This window comes from Mirounga leonina, unplaced genomic scaffold (assembly GCF_011800145.1).
Source record: "Mirounga leonina isolate KUSES-001 unplaced genomic scaffold, KU_Mleo_1.0 Mir_129, whole genome shotgun sequence".
In the NCBI taxonomy this organism is placed as follows: domain Eukaryota; kingdom Metazoa; phylum Chordata; class Mammalia; order Carnivora; family Phocidae; genus Mirounga; species Mirounga leonina.
Genome location: NW_023270323.1, coordinates 10623273 through 10646788, shown reverse-complemented (window position 1 = coordinate 10646788; position 23516 = coordinate 10623273). Strand labels below are relative to the sequence as shown.

At 39.1% G+C, this 23516-nt stretch overlaps 1 protein-coding gene across 2 annotated transcripts in view; it reads right to left on the bottom strand.

Annotated features, from left to right (window-relative positions):
* The window catches only part of HSD17B11 (hydroxysteroid 17-beta dehydrogenase 11), a 38236-nt gene that overhangs the window by 2665 nt on the left and 12055 nt on the right, over nucleotides 1–23516 (bottom strand). For both annotated transcript variants that reach the window (XM_035004565.1, XM_035004564.1), the window contains exons 4-6: nucleotides 22666–22772; nucleotides 14170–14307; nucleotides 3200–3316 (exon numbers count right to left, since the gene is read on the bottom strand). In XM_035004565.1, coding sequence (XP_034860456.1) covers nucleotides 3200–3316; nucleotides 14170–14307; nucleotides 22666–22772 — 362 coding nt within the window. The remainder of the gene's footprint in view (nucleotides 1–3199; nucleotides 3317–14169; nucleotides 14308–22665; nucleotides 22773–23516) is intronic.

Here is a 23516-nt window from a genome sequence, read left to right as displayed (position 1 = left end):
TGCTCTTGTGAAGAATCCATGTGTTAATATAAAATGCTTTAAACATTTTATTTTGTACACGACGGACATGTAGTAGGTCTAACATTTTTTTTCTCCCCACCCTAAATGGACAAACCTCAGAGATACTGCAGGTTTGGTGCCAAACTACTGCAATAAAGAGAATATCACAATAAAGCAGGTCAAATGAATGTTTTGGTTTCCCAGTGCATATAAAAATTATGTTTACACTATACTGTAGTCTATTAAGTGTGCAATAGCATTATGTCTAAAAAAATTTTATAGACCTTAATTAAAAAATACTTTATTGCTAAAAACATGCTAACCATCATCTGAGATTTCAGTGAGCTGTAATCACCGATCACAGATCACCGTAACAAATACAATCGTGAAAAAGTGTGAAATAGTGTAAGAGTTAACAAAATGTGACAGACACATGAAGTGAGAAAATGGTGTTGGAAAAATGACACCAGTAGAGTTGCTTGATAAGGTTATCACAAACCTTCAGTTTGTAAAAAACCCAGTATCTGAGAGTACGGTGAGATGGAGGGCAATAGAATGACGTATGCCTGTACTTAAGAATATTGAGGAATTTGTCACATTCCAATGAGACTGAGAGAATCTAAACAGATTATCTAAGTCGGGGTAACCATAGTTGACCCTTGCACAACATGCACAACACACATATATCTTTTGACACTCCAAAAACTTAACTACTAAAAGCCTACTGTTGACTGGAAGCCTGATAACTTATATAGTCAATTAACACATGTTTTATATGTTATATGTATTAAATATTATATTCTTATAATAAAGTAAACTAGAGAAAAGAAAATGTTATTAAGAAAATCATAAGGATGAGAAAATACATTTAAAGTACTGTACTTTGTAAAAAAAAAAAAATCCACCTCTAAGTGGACCTCTGCAGTTCAAAGCCATGCTGTTCAGGGTCAACTGCATATACAGACATCTGACCAGATGGCATTAAAATAAGGCTTGGCAATTGAGCACCAAACATTCACAGTCAGAAAAATCAGGGCAATGCTAATAATAGCGTTAATTATAATAATAATAGCTGTATATAACATTTATTGAGTATCTATAGTATACTAAATACTCTAAATGCATCATTTTATTTATTCCTCACAGTCCTATAATGTCTTATTGTCTCCAGGTGACAGATGAAGACACTGAGCTTCAAAGAAGTTAAACAACTCATCTTATGTTCATGTGGTGAGCAAGTCACAAACACAGCTTCATCTAACTCCAAAGCACAAACTTTGAGTCTCTATGCTAAAGGTCTAGGAAATAGAATTAATTTATTAAATCAACAAACATTTTGGTGCCCCCCCCATGTGTCTATCAACTCTTCGAAGTACAAGCATTACATACAGTGATGAAAACAGGCGACCTTCCTTCCCTCATAGACTTACATTCTAAGGGACTGTAGTCAGAGTGCTTACTTATGAAATGTAACAAGAATAATGCTAAATACATTACACGTTTTAACTTGGTTATTCACCCAGGAAATCCTTGAGTTTTACTACCTAAACTTCTAAGGTATGTTCAACCATAGTTCCTTGCAGAATGAGCTAAAAAGGGGCTAAAAAGCCTGACATGCTTTTGATCTTTTGAAGTTTTTTCAGTTCCTAGGTCAGTAATTCTCAAAGTATAATCTTGAACCAACTGCCTGTGGCAACTGCCTGTTAAAATACAGATGTCTGGGTCCCAACCAAAATATCCTATATTAAAACCTCTAGAGGTGAGATTCAAGAATCTATTTTTAAAAATTATCTCCCCAAGTGATCCTGATACCCCACCATGTAGGGACAGAGAACAAGAGGCTGGCTGGCTTCCTTCTTTCCTCCCTCCCTCCCTTCCTTCCTTCCTCCCTCCCTCCCTTCCTTCCTTTTTTCCTTTCTCCCTCCCTCCCTCCCTTCCTTCCTCCCTCCCTCCCTCCCTCCCTCCCTTCCTCCCTCCCTCCCTTCCTTTCTTCCTCCCTACCTCCCTTCCTTCTTTCTTTTCTCCCTACCTCCCTCCCTTCCTTCCTCCCTCCTTCCCTCCCGTTTTTTCCGTTCTCCCTCTCTCCCTTCCTTCCTTCTTCCCTCCCTCCTTTCCTCCCTCCCTCCCTTCCTTCCTCCCTCCCTTCCTTTGTTCCTTCCTTTCTCCCTTCCTTCTTTCCTTCCCCCCTCCCTTCCTCCCTCCCTTCTTTCCTTCCCCCCTCCCTTCCTCCCTCCCTCCCTTCCTTCTTCCCTCCCTCCCTCCCTTCCTTCCTTCCCTCCCTCTTTTAACCTAAGCCACCTCTTCACATTCCCCTCATGACCTGGACCAGCCTCACTGCTACACAGTGTTCTCATATGAATAATGAGGCAATGTGCTATCAGGAAGGTGGTTAAGCCAGTGGTTTCCAATCTTGGCTGTACATCAGAATCACTCGGAAAGTTGTATCTCTCAGAGACCAGCCCACACCTCAGGCCAATTCCAACAGTCTTGGGGAGTAGGTCCCAGGAGTTAGTATTTTGAAAACTCCCAAGTGAATTCCACTATGAACAAAGCTGAGAGCTACTACTCTAAAGAAATGCTTCTCAAATTTGAATATGCATTCAAATCACCTGTGGATCCTACAAGAATGCAAATTCTATTCAGGACATAAAGAGATTCTGTTTTTCTAACAAACTCCCAGGTGATGCTCATGCCACTGGTCCGTGCAAGTAGTAAGGCTCAAGGATCTCTAAAATCATAGAAGATTATTTAACTATTCCTATGCTTTGATATGATTTTGCACAAAATAAGAGCTTGATGGTTATCTTTGTATATTTAGATGAATATCTAACACCTAACTATAGTCTCCTCCAATATTATTGTTCTGTGATTCCATTATGTAGTGATGCTTAAAAACTATCCTTTATAGTCATTCATCTATGAGACAAGACTTTCAGAAATATACACTTCTCTTTCTCTAAAAAGAAAACTTAAAAACTTGTGGAAATTATTCAGTTCAGTAAATGACTGCTATACAAACGTTGTTCCAAGGATTAACAAATGTGGTATTAAAAACTGATGGATTATTGAAGCCTATCGTTTTTATATACCTTAATTCCATTCAATTGTACTTTATCAAATGTCTGGTTTGAAATCTGAGTAAAAACATGTAATACGTAAATCTTTATTTATAATGCTAATAAATGTAAATATCACTTACTTTTCCACCACTGTTAAAAAGCTTACAGAAAATGGAATAAAAATCATTTTCTGCTCAGTCAGGATCCCATTCATTAGCTTTTTTACCACTTCCTCAGGTTCCAGGGTGGGTCCCAAACTGAAATCAGAAGCAGTCTTTAGCAACAAAACATTTCACGGAAGCTTCTGTTTTAGTTAGGTGCTAAACAAAGAAGTTAAATTACCATAGGAATCATAACATAACGGACTTGTAGTATCTGGCCCATTATAAGTGCCCCCAAATAGTAGCTGCGTTAGCATGAATAATAACAACAACCACTTATTTAGTGCTTATCACATACTGTGCACTGTGCTAAACACACTCCATAGGCCATCTCACTGCAGTCTTGCGACAGCCTGTGACAGAGAGACTACAGTCCCTATTTTGCAAATGAGAATTATAGATGTAGCCAGGAATAAAAAATAATTGAGCTAGATTAGGACTGACAAATTCACTTTTTTTTTTTTTAAAGATTTTATTTATTTATTTGAAAGAGAGAGAATGAGAGACAGCACATGAGAGGGGGGGAGGGTCAGAGGGAGAAGCAGACTCCCTGCCAAGCAGGGAGCCCGACGCGGGACTCGATCCCGGGACTCCAGGATCATGACTTGAGCCGAAGGCAGTCGCTTAACCAACTGAGCCACCCAGGCGCCCCTGACAAATTCACTTTTAAGTCTTTAGAAGTCTTGGGGCGCCTGGGTGGCTCAGTCAATTGGGCATCTGTATTCAGCTCAGGTCATGGTCCCAGAGTCCTGGGATGGAGCCCCACATTGGTGGGTTCCCTGCTCAGCGGGGGCGTCTGCTTCTCCCTCTCCCTCTGCCCCTCCTCCCACTTGTGCTCGCTCTTAAATAAATAAATAAATAAATAAAATCTTAAAAACAATCTTTAGAAGTCTTGGGGGAAAAGTCAAATACCATTATACAGATTTTATTATATACTAAGTCTCTTCAGCGAACAATTTCTAAAGTGTTAGAGAAAACTAAAATATAAAAATGTGCCTGGCTCCTAGTACCCAAAATCTATAAAGAACTTATCAAACTCAAAACCAAAAGAACAAATAATCCAATCAACAAATGGGCAGAAGACATGAACAGATATTTCTCCCAAGAAGATAACCAAATGGCCAACAGACACATGAAAAACTGCTCAACACCACTTGGCATCAGGGAAATAGAAATCAAAACCTCAATGAGATACCACCTCACACCAGTTCAGAATGGCTAAAATTAACAAGTCAGGGAATGACAGATGTTGGTGAAGATGTGGAGAGAGGGGAACCCTCCTACACTTTTGGTGGGAATGCAAGCTGGTGCAGCCATTCTAGAAAACAGTATGGAGGTTCCTCAAAAAGTTGAAAATAGAGCTACCCTACAACTCAGCAATTGCACTACTGGGTATTTACCCCAAAGATACAAAGGTAGTGATCTGAAGGGGCAGCTGCACCCCAATGTTTATAGCAGCAATGTCCACAAGAGCCAAACTATGGAAAGAGCCCATATGTCCATCAACAGATGAATGGATAAAGAAGATGTGGTGTATATACACACACATACACACACACACAGTGGAATATTATGCAGCCATCAAAAAATGAAATCTTGCCATTTGCAATGATGTGGCTGAACTAGAGGGTATTATGCTAAGCGAAATAAGTCAATCAGAGAAAGACAATTATTATATGATCTCACTGATACATGGAATTTAAGAAGCAAGGCAGAGGATCATAGGGGAAGAGAGGAAAAAGTGAAACAAGATGAAACCAGAGAGGGAGACAAACCACAAGAGACTCTTAATCTTAGGAAACAACCTGAGGGTTGCTGGAGGGGAGAGGGGTGGGGGGATGGGGTAACTGGGTGATGGACACTGGGGAGGGTAAGTGCTATGGGGAGTGCTGTGAATTGTGTAAGACTGATGAATCACAGACCTGTACCCCTGAAACAAATAATACATTATATGTTAATCGAATTTAAGTTAAAAATAAAATAAAATAAAAATATTAAAAAAACAAAACCAAAAAAATGTGCCAGGCTTTAGGTCCTTCATCTCCATAGGAAACCCTTATATTTACTAGGTCTTGATTTAATTTTCAGCCTTGTTACTAGTTCTATGTTGCATCCTCACCCTGGCATATGCACTGTGGAGTAGCATGAGATCTCTAAAAGATGGCCTTTGCTATCTGCGTGTTAGAACACGTGCACTTAGGATGGTGTTACGCAAGAATTGGTCCTCAGTTTTTAACATTTTATTGATAACTTAAAAAAAAAGGTACATAATTAAATACACTCATGAAATCTGCCAACATCACCAAATATTTGAGTAACATTTTGGGGAGGCAGATTTTAAATGTGTGTGATTAGTTAAGAGAAGTGAGACAAAAAGAATTGGATGAGATTCATTAGGAACAAATATAGAATAGTTCATTCAGAAAGAAAAAAAATGCAGTAAAGTAAAATTAGGACAGTTGAGAAGTGTAGTGTTGTACTTAAAACTGAGCATGATTCATATGTGGAATATAAGAAACAGTACAGAGGATCATAGGGGAAGGGAGGGAAAACTGAATGGGAAGAAATCTGAGAGGGAGACAAACCATGAGAGACTTTTTGACTCTAGGAAACAAACTGAGGGTTGTGGAAAGGGAGGTGGGTAGGAGGATGGGGTAACTGGGTGATGGGCATTGAGCAGGGCATGTGATGTGATGAGCACTGGGTGTTATACGCAACTAATGAATCATTGAACGCTACACCAAAAACTAATGATCTGCTATATGTTGGCTAACTGAATTTAAATTTAAAAAAGTGAGCCTGGTAATTGAATATATGAAGGAGAGCAGAGTTTAAAATATATATGATACGATCTTTCATTCTCAGCATAGGGCAGTCATTTCTGAAACTACTGTGCTCTCCCGGGACCCTGAAGTATTATATAGAAAAAATGTGGAGATGCAACAGAAAAGGAAATATAATAATAAAGATGATAGCTTTTGGCCCAGAGGAGGTAAAAATGAAAGGCAATCGAAGCTTGAAGAAGACTAAGCCCTCATGTAGCCAGTGACATAAGCAGAGCACCAAGGAGGATGAGCCTAGAAACTGAAAGATGCTTGTGCCTTGAAGTGTTCAGGAGGAAATTCACCTTCTAGCACATTGCTCCCAGACTTCACTATTCCCAAGCTTCAGGAAAGCACACAAACACCTGTGTAAACAGTATAGCATACTTCTGCATCCACACTGTGGCCTTGTGAACCTACTGATCAAACAGTGTTGCACTGACTAAACTTTTCTTAGTGTACTTGATCTCTTTACCCAAAAACTTAGCCTCTGCCAAGAAATTTTCATTAAATTTAATGGCTGGCCAATACCAAGATTTTTAAAAGGCTAAAAAGAAAAGATTTCCACAAAATAATATCTTGGCAGAATGAAATCTTAGTCATTAAAATATCACTGCCCTATTCCTGACAGTCTAGTGTTAATAAGAGTTGCAAATCCTATTAAATAAATGCTCATGATGGATTTTGTAGAAACTGTCCCCAAATACTTCAGGCCTATCTGTTGGTGTGGGGAAGGAGAATGCATGTGGGGGCATAGGAATACTTAGGGACAAAGAGTATTTTCAGGTAGAAGAACTATGTTTGATTATCTAGTGACCACTTAAGTAACTGAGGAACTTTGGGGAAGGTATTTCTACTCTTTAAAGTTTAGAGGTTTTTGTTTTTGTATTTAATCTGAAAAATGGGGTTAATGCAGTGGTATGCTAGTGAATGTTTCACAACTGGCTCTCTAGCACCTGTTTTGTAGCATTTCATTTCTGTGGTGTATATACTCTCACCATTGTGGATTTCAAGCTCTCAAAACAGTGTTGCTGAATGAGTATAAGCCGGCTCCTGCATTCCACTGGTAATGTGCATGGAAGTACTTTACACAGTCATACGATACAAATGTTACTGGTTACCTTCTTATATAACATTTTCTTTTTTATAGTACTAGCCAACGAAACTAATATCTTTCTGTAGCACACATGAAAACTAAACTTTTAAAGGAAATTTAAAAAATTTTTTTTATTAACATATAATGTGTTACTTGTTTCAGGGGTACAGGTCTGTGATTCAACAGTCTTACACAATTCACAGTGCTCACCAGAGCACATACCCACCCCAGTGTCTATCACCCAGCCTCTCCATCCCTCCCACCCCCCTCCCCTCCAGCAACCCTCAGTTTGTTTCCTGAGATTAAGAGTCTCTTATGGTTTGTCTCCCTCTCTGGTTTCATCTTGTTTCATTTTTTCCTCCCTTCCCCTATGATCCTCTGTCTTGTTTCTCAAATTCCTCGTATCAGTGAGATCATATGATACTTACCTTTCTCTGATTGACTTATTTCGCTTAGCATAATACCCTCTAGTTCCATACACATAGTTGTAAAGAAAATTTTTTATGTATATTTCATGTAGGAGGGTAGATATTTTAAAAGGATATTGAACAAAAATTCTTGGCTGTCCAAAAAATTTAGTCAGGACATCCAATTACACTTAATCTAATAAATTCAGATTATGCTACATTGTTGGAAATGGAAAGAGAGAACTTATGTGAGGGAAGAATATTTAATTAAAAATTGTTGATATACCTAACAAGAGAGCTCCAAAAACATGAGGCAAAAATTGACAGAATTGAAGGAAGACACAGTTTAAAAATAAGAATTGGAGACATTAACCTTACTTTCAACAATGAATTGAACAACTAGACATATTAGCAAAGAAACAGAGGACTTGAACGACAGTATAAGCCAAATGGACCAACAGCATCTATAGAACTCTTCATCCAACAACAGCAGAATTCATATTCCTCTCAAGGGCACAAAGAACATTATCAAGGTCAGACTATATGTGAAACCACAAAACAAGTCTTGTGAAATTAAAAAAAGACTAAAATCGTACAAAATATGTTCTCCAAACACAATGGAATAAAATCAGAAATCAATAACAGAAGAAAAACTGGGAAAATTCATAAATATATGGAAATTAACCAAAGGGACAAGGAAGAAATCACAGAAAATTAGGAAATACTTTGAGATGAATGAAAAAACACAACATGCCAAAATTTATGGGATGCAGCAAAAGCAATGCTCAGAGGGAAATTTACAGTTATAAATTCCTATATTTAAAAAAACCCCAAGATCTCAAATCCATAACCTAACTTTTCACCTTAATAAACTAAAAAAAGAAGAACTAAATGTAAAGTAAGCAAAATGAAAGAAATCATGATTAGAGCAAAGATAAATGACATGGAGAACAGATTACAATAGGAAAGAATCAATGAAGGGGCGCCTGGGTGGTTCAGTTGGTTAAGTGTCTGCCTTCGGCTCAGGTCATGATCTCAGGGTCCTGGGATCGAGCCCTGCATCAGGCTCCCTGCTTGGCAGGGAAGCCTGCTTCTCCCTCTCCCACTCCCCCTGCTTGTGTTCCCTCTCTTGCTGTGTCTCTCTCTGTCAAATAAATAAATAAAATCTTAAAATAAATAAAGAAAAAAAGAAAAAAAATCAATGAAGCCAAAAGTTGGCTCTTTGAAAAGATCAACAAAATTGACAAACTTTTAGCCAGAATGACCAAGAGAGAAGACAAATTATGAAAATGAGGACATTGCTGCCAACCTTACAGACATAAAGGGGTTATAAAAGAATACTATGAACAACTATATGCCAACAATTAGATGACCTAGAAGAAGTGTACAAATTCCTAGAAACACACGAAGCAATAAAACTGATTTCAAGAAAAAATATAAAATCTGAGTAGACCTTTAACAACCGATTGAATCAGTAACCAAAAATCCCAGCAAAGAAAAACCCAGGACCAGATGGCTTCATGAAAAACTACTCAATGTTTAAAGAATTAACACCAGTCCTTCTTAAAGTTCTTTAAAAAATACAACTCTTCCTAGCTCAGTCCACAAGCCAGAATTACCCTGTAACTAAAGCCGGACTAAGATATCACTAGAAAACTAAATAACAATATCTCTTATGAATATAGATATAAATATCCTCAACAAAATCCAGCATCAAACCAAATGCAGCATAATAGTAAAAGGATTATAAGGGTGCCTGGGTGGCTCAGTCGGTTAAGCGTCTGCCTTCAGCTCAGGTCATAATCCTGGAGTCCCAGGATCAATCCCCATGTCAGGCTCCCTGCTCAGTGGGGAGTCTGCTTCTCCCTTTCACTCTGCCCCTCCCTGCTTGTGTTCTCTCTCTGGCTCATTCCCTCTCAAATAAATAAAATCAGTAAAAAAAAAAAAAAAAAAAAGGATTATATACAATGGACAAGTGAGATTTATTGCAAGAATGCAAGGTGGGGGGCATCTGGGTGGCTTGGTTGGTTAAGCATCCAATTCTTGGTTTCAGCTGAGCTCATGATCTCAGGGTTGTGAGATTACACCCCTCATCGGGCTTGGTGAGGAGTCTGCTTGAGATTCTCTCCCTCTCCCTCTGCCCCTCCCCCCTGCTCCTCTCTCTCTCTCTCTCAAATAAAACAAATAAATAAAAAGAACACACAAAAAAACCTCCAAGAATGCTAAGTGGTTTACCATATAATCAATCATTATAATATATCCTGTGAAAAGCCCCACATGACCATCTCAATAGGCACAGAGAAAGCATTTGACACAACCCAACATACTTTCATGGGGAAAAAAAAAAAGCACTCAACAAACTCGGAACAGGAGGGAACTTCCTTAAGCTGATTTCACAAGCACTTGTATGATGTAGCTTGATTTCTATAAGCAGAGTGGAGTAAAGAAAATAACAGGACTTATTAAATATGAAAAGATTATTGTCAGCCTTTCTAATAATCAAAAATATATTAATATAACACAGTACTTTTCCCCCCCATCATATTGACAAAGATTAAACGTGTGCTACTATTCAAAGCTGGCAAAGGTAAGGGGAATGGGTACTTTATACTCCACTGGTTGGCAGGATAAATCAGGACAATCCTTCTGGAGGGCAATCTAATAAATCTTTCAAAAGTAATTAAGTTCCTACTCTTCTATCCAGCAATTCCATTTCAAAAAAAAATCATAACAAAATGGTTAGAAAAGTGAGCAAAGATACATATGCACATACACATATATACACAAGCACCCCAATTATTTTTTAATTGTCACTAGCAGAGCTTTGCCAGAAGAGGGCACTCTTGCCCACAAGGAAGGTTAGTTTGTGCAGCCTTGTCCTGGGGGCAAGGTTAAAAAATTCAAGTACAGGGTGCCTGGGTGGCTCAGTCGGTTAAGCGTCTGCCCTCAGCTTGGGTCATGGTCCCAGGGTCCTGGGATCGAGCCCTGCATCAGGCTCCCTTTTCCGTGGGAAGCCTGCCTCTCCCTCTCCCACTCCCCCTGCTTGTGTTCCCTCTCTCTCTGTGTCTCTCTGTCAAATAAATAAATAAAATCTTAAAAAAAAATTCAATTAGAATTTTTAAAAAATACGGTGTCTGTTTTTAACTGCTAAAAGAGAGTCTGGGTGAAAAAACTGACTCAAATATATTATATCAGGGTCCAGTGAGGGTTTTCCTCCTGAAAATAATGGGAGGAAATTGGCAAATCTTATCCTTGAGGATGGAACTCACCTCTTCCTTTGACACTTCCTTTTAATTTTAATGGACTCTTTAAAAATATATATATATTTTTTTATTGAGATATAATCAACACATCACCTAACACATGTAAGTTTAAGGTGTATGATGTGCTGATTTGATACATTTATATATTGCGATATGATTACCATGGAATGAGCTAACACCTCTACCACATGACTGTGTGTGTGTGTGTGTGTGTGTATGTGTGATAGGAACAATTAAGATCTAGCCTCTTAGCAACTTTGATGTTTATAATATAGTACTGCTGTCTACAATCACTATGCTGCATATTAGAACTCCAGAAGTTATTTATCCACTGGTTGCAAGTTCATGCCCTGAAATGACTATCTCCCCAGTGCTCCCATCCCCGACCTCTGGTAACTACCATTCTACTCTGTGTTTTTATCAGTCCAGCTTTTTCAGATTCCCCACATAAGTGAGATCATATAGTACTTGTTTTGACAGGTTAGTGAAGTTTTATCCTCTTCCTACTCCTCCTGGTCAGCTCTACTACTCAGGCCCCCAAATTAATTTGTCCTTTGTGTTCTCTCTTCAGGGTTCAATTAGGGTTTACTTGATTAATACAGATGAATTAAAACACTGGCCTTCTAAAGTAAATATGTCCGCTTCTGTTTTCTAACAAAATTGTATCTTAAAAATAGGCTCTTGGGCACCTGAGTGGCACAGTCAGTTGGGCGTCCAACTCTTGGTTTTGGCTCAGGTTGTGATCTCAGGGTCATGGGATCAAGCCCCGAGTTGGGCTCTGCACTCAGCCTGGAGTCTGCTTGGGTTTCTCTCTCCTTCTCCCGCTGCCCCTCCCCCTGTGTGCTCTCTAAAATAAATAGATAAATTAAAAAAAAAAATAGGCTCTTGGACAATTTGATAGATTCTTCAGGGGGCTTGAGATCTTTGGACAGCTACCAAATTTCTACCTGATGTTGGCTTTCTACTCTGTCGACCTGTGGGTAGACATATTTAGGTTAAGATGTATTTAAATAGAATCTGCTATTTTCCCAAAGGGCCACAATGAATATTCTTTATTAACATAAAATATATTTTCACCAAAGGCAGATAAATGGGGGAAAAGAGGGAGAAAATTTGAGGAGACAGAATAAAACTTAAAAATTGAATCTTAACAGTGTAATAGATAATCCAAAAGTAAATCCAAGTAAATATGCAGATTATAAAGATGACATTTCAAAGCAGTGAAGGAAATGATGTACTATTTAATAAATAATGCAAAATAACTTATTAACTATTTGGGGAAAACAATTAAGCATTACCGGACCTTCTTTCTTTCTTTTTTTTTTTTTTTAAAGATTTTATTTATTTATTTGAGAGAGAGAGAATGAGAGAGAGCACATGAGAGGGGGGAGGGTCAGAGGGAGAAGCAGACTCCCTGCCGAGCAGGGAGCCCGATGCGGGACTCAATCCAGGGACTCCAGGATCATGACCTGAGCCGAAGGCAGTCGCTTAACCAACTGAGCCACCCAGGCACCCTACCGGACCTTATTTCTTAAAGTAAATTAAATCTAAATGTGAAATGCAACCATAAAAGTACTAGAAAAACAATATAGGTAGATACTTTCATAAGCTTGGGGTGAAAAAGACCTTCAAAAAAACCTCGCAGAAACTCAAGGCCATGAAGGGAAAAAAAATGAGAAATTTTAATGTAAAACTAAATAAAAATAAGTTTAACAGCAAATAGTCAGCTGGGGAAAAATATATGCAACATCTATGACATATAAAAGGGTGTCTTAAACATACAACGAACACCTAGATACCAATTTTAAAACTCGATAGCTCAGTAGAAAAGATGAGCAGAGGCCATGAAACAGGCAATTCACAAAAGAAGTCAAACTACCCCAAAACATAAGAAAACACTTTGATCTAGCTACTGGGTCATCAGAAAATAAGTGTCTGCCTTCGGCTCAGGTCATGGTCCCAGGGTCCTGGGATCAAACCCCGCATCAGGCTCCCTGCTCAGCGGGGAGCCTGCTTCTCCCTCTCCCTCTCCCACTCCCCCTGCTTGTGTTCCCTCTCTCACTGTGTCTCTCTCTGTCAAATAAATAAATAAAATCTTTAAAAATAATAATAATAAAATAAAATAAAATAAAATAAAATCTACCTGAAGGAGATGGTACCAAAATGTGAAAATGTGTGTGCACTAGGATGTTCATTACAGCTGTGCCAGGGAAAAAAAAAAGTTGTGCCAGTAGACACAACTGTTCAGACTAAGTAATTAATAGAATTTATGATAAAACTCTATTTACTGACAGGAAATGATGTCCACAACATAATACTGAGCGAAATAAGTACCTGACTTACAGCCTCCAGAACCCCAGGTGTTATATATGCCAGTTACATAAAATTCAGACATTTAAGCAGTACACAGAGAGATGTCTTGAACAATGTTCATCAAAATGTTAAGAGTAGTCTGCATTGGATAGAGGGTTTCAAGGAAACTCAAAAAGAAACTTTCTTACTTATTTGTAATTTTCTATATATTGGAATTTTTCAAAAAGTATGTATCGTGTTTACAAAGACATTAAAATTATTCTCAAAAAGAAGAAACGTTAAAAGTTAACCTCAGAACTGATCCTTGATAGTTGTATTTATTTATTTATTTTTTAGAGAGGGAGAGGTGTTGGGGGAGGGGCAGAGGCAGAGGGAGACAGAATCCTAAGCAGGTTCCATGCCCAGCTCAGAGCCCCATGCAGGGCTCGATCCCACAACCCTGAGATCATGACCTGAGCTGAATTCAAGAGTCAGACGCTTAACCGACTGAGCCACCCAGGTGCCCCTTTACTTTTGTTTTTTAACCAAGTAAAGACTGGTACTCATTTTGGGGGATAACCTCTAGATTACCAAAGGAAGGTGTTTTTCACACTGTGGTCCTGGGTTATCTGTATCTGAACTGCCAATGGTGCTTGTTAAACAGAGCCCCAAGGCCCCTTCCCCCACCACCACCCTATCCCGGCCAGACCCAAACAATCAACATCTCTGGGTGGGACCCCTACGTGGTTCCCAAGCACTCCTGATGAAATGTATGTATACTTAAGTCAGAGAACCATGGCCCAGGAAAAGGAAAGAAAGGAGGATTAGCAAGTTCACCTGAGTTAACTCATATTTATGTTTATATACATTCTTTCCCATTCTTTGTCTCTCCACCTGTTTCCCCACACTCCACAGGAGCTGAAATTGAGATGAGCTAAGGGCATTGAATATCAGGTGTTTGAAGGATTAAACTATTTAAGAAAAATAGTTTTTTTTTTTATCAGCCACAGAATGGCTGATATTCATAGTAATCACCAACCCTTTTGTCTTCCTTTCTGTCTCAACTTACGCAGTGCTTGGGTTTTTGATGAAGCCAGTGTTTATGAAATTAGGGCAGACACATGTTGTTTTGATGCCAGTTCTTTCTAAGGCAGCCAGTTCTTCAGTTAAAGCTTTATGAAATCCAACAGCAGCAAACTTGCTTGAACTGAAAATAAACAGAGAGAGGTCACAAAGTAATTCCAGAAAGCTGCTGCATCTGCTTATTTCAGATGTCTGTTTTCCCTACTTAAGTGTGGTCCTGTGCCGAGCCTCATGGCCATCAGATGAGTCTCAGGGTCCAGCCCAGACCTATTGAATCAGAATGTGCATTATAGACCCTCAGGTAAATTCATAGGCATTAAAGTCTAAGAAGCAGGGTGCCTGGGTGGCTTAGTCGGTTAAGCATCCGTCTCTTGATTTTGGCTCAGGTCATGATCTCAGGGTCAGGAGATCAAGCCCAGGTAGGGCTCTGTGCTCAGTGGGGAGCTTGCTTGGGGTACTCCCTTTCCCTCTCCCTCTGTCCCTCCCTGCTTGTGTGCAAGCACGAGTGATCTCTCTCTGTCTCAAAAATAAATCTATCCTTAAAGTTTGAGAAGCATTGGCACAGAACACTTACTACATCCCAACATCACCTACTAAAGTGAGAACTGAGTAGGTTCAAAGGTCTTGCTAGGAAAATTGGCCAATGGGGCGCCTGGGTGGCTCAGTCGGTTAAGCATCTGCCTTCGGCTCAGGTCATGATCCCAGGGTCCTGGGACCTAGCCCCAAGTCAGGCTCCCTGCTCAGCGGGGAGCCTGCTTCTCCCTCTCCTTCTGCCTACCTGTCTGTCTGCCTACTGTGATCTCTCTCTCTCTCTGTCAAATAAATAAATAAAATCTTGGGGCGCCTGGGTGGCTCAGTCGTTAGGCGCCTGCCTTCGGCTCAGGTCATGGTCCCAGGGTCCTGGGATCGAGCCCCACATCGGGCTCCCTGCTCGGCAGGAAGCCTGCTTCTCCCTCTCCCACTCCCCCTGCTTGTGTTCCCTCTCTCACTGTGTCTCTCTCTGTCAAATAAATAAATAAAATCTTTAAAAAAAAAAAATCTTAAAAAAAAAAATTTGGCGACGTGTTTGTTTTTGCTGTTGTTGTTTCCGTAAGATTTAATGTCACTAGAGCCTGTTAACTATCTAATATATCCAGGAATTCCTGGGAAAATTCTCCTGGACAAGTCCTATTTTTCCCTTTAAGTCTCAGCTTCATTTCCTCAAAGAGGACTCCCCTGACCCCTAGTCTAAACTATTTCCCCATTATATAGTAATCTTCAGTTTTTCATGATAGCCTGTTTAGGATTTGTGATTAAATATTCATTGGGGTGATTTTTTTTTTTTTTTTTACATCTGTCCCTCATACTTTTACTATAAGTTTTGTGACTATTTTGGTTTCCAGTAAATCCCAAGGGCCTAGCAGTGCTTGGCTTATAATAGCTGCTCAATATTTGTCAAATGAATGAATCAAAATGCATAACTATTCTTATTGTCACAGCTCCTTCATTTGGCAAGAGAAGGAAAATCATATTCTAAGCAGATATTATTTTTCTAATTAGGTATTTAAAAAAATACCTTTATTGATAAATAAATTCATGTGTCATAATTCACCCATTTGAAGTGTACAAGTCAATGATTTTTGGAATATTACATTATTAATTTTTAAAAATTGTGTGAGAATATTTATAACAAAATTTGCCATTTTAACCATTTTTAAGTGTGCAGTTCGGTGCCATTAATTACCAGATTATTTTTCTTTAAGTCTGTATTTATTAGCAATTATACAAAGTAGTTGTAAATTCTTGCCAATTAACCTGTGCTTTGGAAAATACAAACCTGTGGAAAGTTCTCTCAACTTTTTTTTTTTAAAGCTTACACATACACTGAAGGCTTAAAAGATTGCTAAATTTACTTACGTAAAATGTAAATCTTACCTTGAAAAATGACACAAAAATAATCATATGTAAAATTGATCACTACATGTCAGACACTGTCCTCAGTTATTCAGATGTATTATTGCATTTAATCCTCACAACGACTCTGCAATAGATGTTACTATGATCCCCACTTACCAAAAGGACACTGAGGCACTGGGGTGGGGGCAGTTGGTTTACAATCTCCTTGGGAGCTTGCTGGGTATAATCTAAAGCTGCCCCCTGCTGCACATACAGGGCAGGGAGGCCAAAGAAACACAGACCACTCAAGATTGGTAGGTGGCAGGTTTAATAAGCAAGGGAACTTGGGAGGCTTGTCTTGGGCAGACATAAGGTGAGTAGATCTCCACACCCACCTGCCAGAATCTTAAAAAGTTTATATAGAGGCCTTAATTGGGTTCAGTCACATATACCATCCAGATAGTCTTGACACCACATTTCTTTTTTTTTTTTTTTAAGATTTTATTTATTTAGGGCACCTGGGTGGCTCAGTTGGTTAAGCGACTGCCTTCGGCTCAGGTCATGATCCCGGAGTCCTGGGATTGAGTCCCGCATCGGGCTCCCGGCTCAGCGGGGAGCCTGCTTCTCCCTCTGACCCTATCCCCTCATGCTGTTTCTCGCTCTCTCTCTAATAAATAAATAAATAAAATCTTAAAAAAAAAAGATTTTATTTATTTATTTGCCAGTGAGTGAGAAAGACAGAGAGAGAGAGCAAGAGCACAAGCAGGGGAAGCACCCAGCAGAGGGAGAAGCAGGCTCCCCACTGAGCAAGGAGCCCGATGCAGGGCTCGATCCCAGGATCTCAGGATCCCAGGACCTGAGCCAAAGGCAGGCGCTTAACCAACTGAGCCACCCAGGCATCCCTCGACACCACATTTCTATATCAAGGCTGTGTCCCTGGGGGAGCTTTTGGGAATGGGGAAGGCAGTCAGATACCACATTCCAAGGACAGGGCAGTGGGGAGGAGCCTCCAATTGCCTAGGTCCAGCTCACAGGTCATGTCTTCTGGATGCCTTCCCCCTACAGAGTTATAGGGCTTGCCCAGACACACAAAACGAAGTGGTAGAATCAGGCTTTAAATTAGGGCAATAAACCAGGCTTCTATATGGTATACTCTAAACTTTATTTGCTCCCAACCAAGTTGAGAGGCAAATGACAAACTGGTAAAGCAGTTGCAATATTTAAGCCGTGGGTAGGCATTAATATAGGGCAACTTTTTTTTTTTTAAAGATTTTAATTTGACAGAGAGAGACACAGCGAGAGAGGGAACACAAGCAGGGGGAGTGGGAGAGGGAGAAGCAGGCTTCCCGCCAAGCAGGGAGCCCAATGCGGGGCGTGATCCCAGGACCCCAGGATCATGACCTGAGCCGAAGGCAGACGCTTAACGACTGAGCCACTCAGGCGTATAGGGCAACTTTTTTAAATAAATAAGACAATACTCCAATGGAGAAATGGCTAAAGGATATTAGCAGAAAATTCACAATATAAAAATACCAATGGGTATATGCATCCAAAAATGTGTTATTCCAGGAATAAAATAAATACAAACTAAAACAAGATGGAATTTTTGCTTAGCAATAATGGTGAGGATATGAGGAAATTTTTATTTGAGTTGCTTTTCAACGTACAGAATGTTTTCATTTTAAATCACTGAACTGGGAATCTTTTCTCTTTAAGCCTTCAATATATGTCTAAGCTTAAAAAAAAAAAAAAAGAATGAGAGAGAACTTTCCACAGCTTACTAGTTTCCAAAGCACAGGTTAATTGGCAGCGTTTTCTGGAAGGCAATTTGGCAAAAGGTATCAAATTCATTCAAAATATGCCATGCTCTTAGATCCAGTCATTCCTCTTATAAGTATTTATCCCAAAGAAATAATCAATCATGTTTCTAAAGACTTATATTCAAGGTTAGCCCAATGAAGGCCAATAGTTGGAAACAATTTTAAATGCCTGGAGTGGACAGCTGTTGTTTTTGCCCTTTGGCCTTCCTATTTCCTTATTCTGGTGACGTCACGCAGGTGGCACCCTGTACAGTGGCTGGGTCCAGCTAGTTGGAGTGACCTCTGGAGCTAGATAGAGCGTTTGAAGGCAGTACTGGAAAATCATGGCTTTTCCCCTACCTGCTGGTTATTGGGGGACATTACTCGGGAACTGCTGGTAGCTACCTCACCAACAGACAGAGGCAAAGAGCCTGCCTGAGAGTTTTAACTACAGAGCTAAACAATTCCTCTTTTGGTCCCAGGCAGTTTAAGTGTCGTGTTCCTTGCAGCCGAAAGAGTCCTGACAAATGAACTGTGCAAAAATAATGGATAAATTGCATAAACGGTGGCACATGTGCCGCGGCATACCATGCAAAAAATGAAAATGATATTGCGCATATATGTATTAACGTGCAAAATGTTCATTTAAAATTTTAAAAAGCCAAGATTATGTAGGCAGATTTTTTTCAATGCTTGACTATATAACTGTACTGAAAGTGTCCTAAATTATAACAAATGCTAACCACGAGTATTTCTGCATGGTAAGATTATCGGTAATTTTTTTTTCTTTTACTAAACTGTATTTTCTGATTTTTCTTAAGTGAACCAAAAGTACACAAATATATTAAAGCTCAGAGTTAATAATGTTGAATGTATTAAAAGAACTCTGTTTTTGAACTTCAGGGTAAATTTATTTTTAGACCTATGTATAAATGAAAGCTAAAAGTGAGTGGATTTTTTTCCTGCACTTTGTAACATTACATCAAATTTCTTATTATTAGTAACATGAATTAATATTTCTTATCCCAATCATTCTTTTTTTTTTTTAGATTTTATTTATTTATTTGAGACAGAGAGAATGAGAGAGAGAGCACATGAGAGGGGGGAGGGTCAGAGGGAGAAGCAGGCTCCCCGCCGAGCAGGGAGCCCGATGCGGGACTCGATCCAGGGACTCCAGGATCATGACCTGAGCCGAAAGCAGTCGCCCAACCAACTGAGCCACCCAGGCGCCCCCCAATCATTCTTTTAAATAACATTTCATTATAAGCTAGTAAAGATCAGGACTTGATTTTGCCACGTCTTCCCATACTGGTGACTTTCATGCTTATAAATTGGCTCTTCAAGTTGACAAGAGATATTAGCCAGAGTTTCATGGTACTTTTAAATATTTTCTTTTAAAAACCAAGATACTTTTGGGGATGCCTGGGTGGCTCAGTTGGTTAAGCGTCTGCCTTCGGCTCAGGTCATGATCCCAGGGTCCTGGGATCAAGTCTTGCATCAGGCTCCTTGCTCAGCAGGGAGCCTGCATCTACCTCTGCCTGCCTCTCTCTCTCTCTCTGACAAATAAATAAATAAAATCTTAAAAAAAAAAATCAAGATACTTTTGGACAAAATACTTAGCAAGCAGCAAAAATCATTTTAGAATAGAATTAAAAGGTGAACATCTCTCACCGTGAATCCAGTTCTTTGATCTTGGATTTTTCACATTAATCATTTAAAACTGGTGAACTGTAACTTCAAAATAAATTGAAACATTTTTTTCCAATATAGGTGACTGGAGCTCTAATAAATTCTTTTGCTGTGGCTTAGCAACTCAGGCCAGTGGCAGATAAAGGTTTGATTACACAGAAAAGAACCGGGTAATTCCAGACCCCCTCTCATTTCATTTCAACATTGGGGAGCCGGAGCATATGGGATTAGTTCCACTGAGGCAAAGCATTCTGGAAGCTAAAATGACAGGCAGGACTTTGCTATTTTGTGTGATTACTGGAAAGTAGAATTGGAATGTAACATCAACAGGTACCCTCCTGTTATTGAACGCTTAGAGGACTCCAGATTCTATACTAAGTGCATTATATTATACGATTTAAACTTTACAGCATCTTGATGATTTAGTTAGTTGCTATGATTAGCCTCTCGTATGGGTGAAGAAAATGAACCACAGAGGAGTCAAGTAACTTGCCAAAGGTCACATAATGTTCGTAAGTGATTAAGTCAAGATTCATACCATATGATTCACAATAGTCCCATCCTGAAAACAACCCAAATGTTTGTAAACAGTAGTATGGATAAATAAACAGCTGTCTAGTCACATCATGCAATACTATGCAGGCAAGAAAAAGATGAAGCTGTAGCTACCAACAATAGCAAGGATACACCTCACAAACATAGCATGATTCTGTGTATATAAAGATCAAAGATAGGCAAAATTAATCTGTGGTGTTACAAGTCAATACAGGGATTACCCTCGAGAAGGAAAGAGGGATTGCTGGTTGGGAAGAGTTCTAAAAAGTGCTTCTAAGGTCTTGTCCTATTTTTTGACCTGCTTGGTGGTTAAATAGATGTGTCCATTTACAGTAGCTCATTGAGCTGCACATTTATGATTTCTGCGTTTTTACCAATGTATGTTATACTTCAATAAAAAAGTTTATGTTTTAAAAAGCAGCATCTCAGTTGCATTGCCCAGTTGTTAGTAACAACCACTGATAAACACTGCTTTCTGCTAGGAGAAGTCCTTCAGTGTGTCTCTGTGAAAGCTCCATCATTGATCAGATGCTGAGCAAAAACCAGAGTCAACTGAATCCAAGACAGTTATGGTCACTAGGATCATAGACTGCAGCAGCTCAGGCCATGTGCAGCTGAGGATCCAAAGAAGAGTCCTACAGGGGCAAGCAAGCCGCCGCTCCATCCCAAAGCCAGAAGCGCACAAACCACTTGTGTGCTTGCGACCCTACCTTTCAGCCCAAACGGTGCCTTTGTGTGAAGAAGAAAAACCTACATCTCCTCTCAAGCGACTTTACAGCCATCTCCCGGAAAATCGAGTTTAAAGGGAACTGAATATGAACAGTGCAGCCTAGAATTGTGTAGTCTACAATCCACACAACTGTGTGTGTCGTTCCTGCTTTGACAAGACTCGGTGAGATCTTTTACTTCTGCTGAAAGCACTATCAGTGGTGATCAAAATAAATTTGTTTCTCACGCAAAACATGTTCTCTCTTGATTTTCACTTCTGGACATTTAATGGAAGAGAATCAAATCCGAATCAAAAGAGCTACAGCATTTACTATGGCAAAGAGAAGGAGGAGGCATGATAGCTTTCCCAGCCCTGCTGGACTCAGATCCTCTTGGCTTATCTGGGTACCTGGGGCTAAGAACCTGGCAGCGGAACAGGATGCCATGTAGTACCTGAGAAGCAACACCTGCAGCTATCTTTCATCAAGTTAAGGAAGGCCAAATTGGATCAGTCTCAGGTGGCCAGGGGACAATCACCAAACTTCTACTGGCTCTGGGCCATGGGTCTGCACTGTGACCTCCTCAGCAGTCCTTTCATCTTTTAGAAAAAAAACCTCAATCCAAGTCTGTGTTGATTTTAAAAGCTATTAGAAAACAAATATACGTTAAGAAAGAAAATAGAGATGAATAAAAGGAACAAAATAAAATTACTTGTCATTATCAAAGAATAACCACTCTCTAGGTGTGGTTAGAGCAAAACGGCTTGGTATATATCCTTGGGAACTTGTAAAATGCAAGATATAGATCTTTTATATATGTATATATATACATATGTATATATTATATAAAAATAAGATACCCACCCACGCCAATGTTTATATATTTACACCCATACAACTATATGTTGTTTGGGTTGTTTCTAGAACTTAGATACTTAATTCCAAAAGAGCATGATGGTAGAAAACAAATTTGAGCATATGTGTATGTGTATTTATTTGACAATACATATTATTTACACAATAATTCAACATCTTAAGAGTTACTACTTGCTAAAATATAGAAATGGCCAAGCACTGTTGGGGTATGTGCAACCAGTAGGATCCCCTGGGGTATGGTGGCCTCACTAATCAATTCTTTACAGTATACAGTGGAGCATACCATTACTGTGCCCTGCTTGCTACAGTAAGTTCTTCAGGTATTATAATGGCATGGCTTTTTAAATGTATAACTATTATAATTTTTTTTACAATTCCACTGTTTGGATGCTTTTAGTGTTTAGAATCCTAGATTATACTCTTTCTCTTTACACCATTTTGTTTCCACAAAATTATTAAAATTTATTATTAACTTTTATTCATGGTACAAAAATATTACTCTTGTTTTGTAATTTCTTGCTGCTAAAAGGGATGAGAAATGCTTTGAGAGCTGGCTTCTAGGGGCGCCTGGGTGGCTCAGTCATTGAGCGTCTGCCTTCGGCTCAGGTCACTATCCCAGGGTCCTGGGATCGAGCCCTGCATCGGGCTCCCTCCTCAGTGGGGAGCCTGCTTCTCCCTCTTGTGCTTGCTCTCTCTCTCTAGTGCTCTCTCTTTCTCAAACAAGTAAATAAAATCTTTAAAAAAAAAAAAAGAGCTGGCTTCTAATTTGATAATTTCCCTGCAGCCACCTCTAGACCTCTAGAATGGTCAGCCTGGAGGGGGTTAATGGTTGATAATACTGTTGTACAAGAGACTTTGTGCAACTTTCTATTTGGGCAACTTCAAGTTTATCATCATTAATGGTAGTTTTCATTAGACAGGGTAAGAAATCACACACAAGTTAAACATAGAAACAAATTAAGGAAATACATGCTCACTTACCAATAAGCAAGTAAGAAGGGGACCCCAGTATGCCCAGCTGCTGAAGCCAGAGTGACAATATGGCCATGATTATTCTCCATCATCACTGGAAGAAATGCTTTTGTAGTCTAGACATAGTGTTTATTAAGAGAAAAAGATATATTGTTATTTCTGATTTGCAGACCCATTGGGAATATTTCCAAACAAAGCTATATTTTGTTAACATTTTTCCTAGAATAAAGGGAAAAACCCAATTAATTGCCAAATGTGACAAATTAAGGCGACTGGATAGGATGCATAGATTGGAAAAACTATGCAAAGCAATGGATACTGAAAACTTTGAGAATCCATTTCATTTAAATTATGAACTTCTAATATCCCCTGATCCTCTACCCCTTTTGTCATTGATGTTTTCTATCATTTCATGTATTGAATAGATATAATAATCTAGAGTTATCAAAAGAATTTATATGTAATGTGAAAATGTTAGAAAATAATTTGGTTATGTCAGCAAAATACTGAAATGAATAGCTATCTTCCAGTAGTCACTGAATGATTCATGCAATAAATATTTACTGAGCACCTACTATGTGATGGGGATTCAAAAACATTAAGACAATGCCCTATGTTCTAATAAAGGCAGAAAGACAGGCAAATTCATCAGTTGTAATGCAGATACAAAGACAGATGCCAATAACTTGGGAATACTGACATAAAATAATACTGCATTTTCACTAATTCTAATATTCTTTAGAGATTATGTATCCCAAACTCACATCCAAGAAAACTTTGAGGGACCCTTTCAGTAACTGGCTATTTGGGCAATTTTTAGCCTCTTTAGCAACTCTCTTTCTCATATATATATATATATA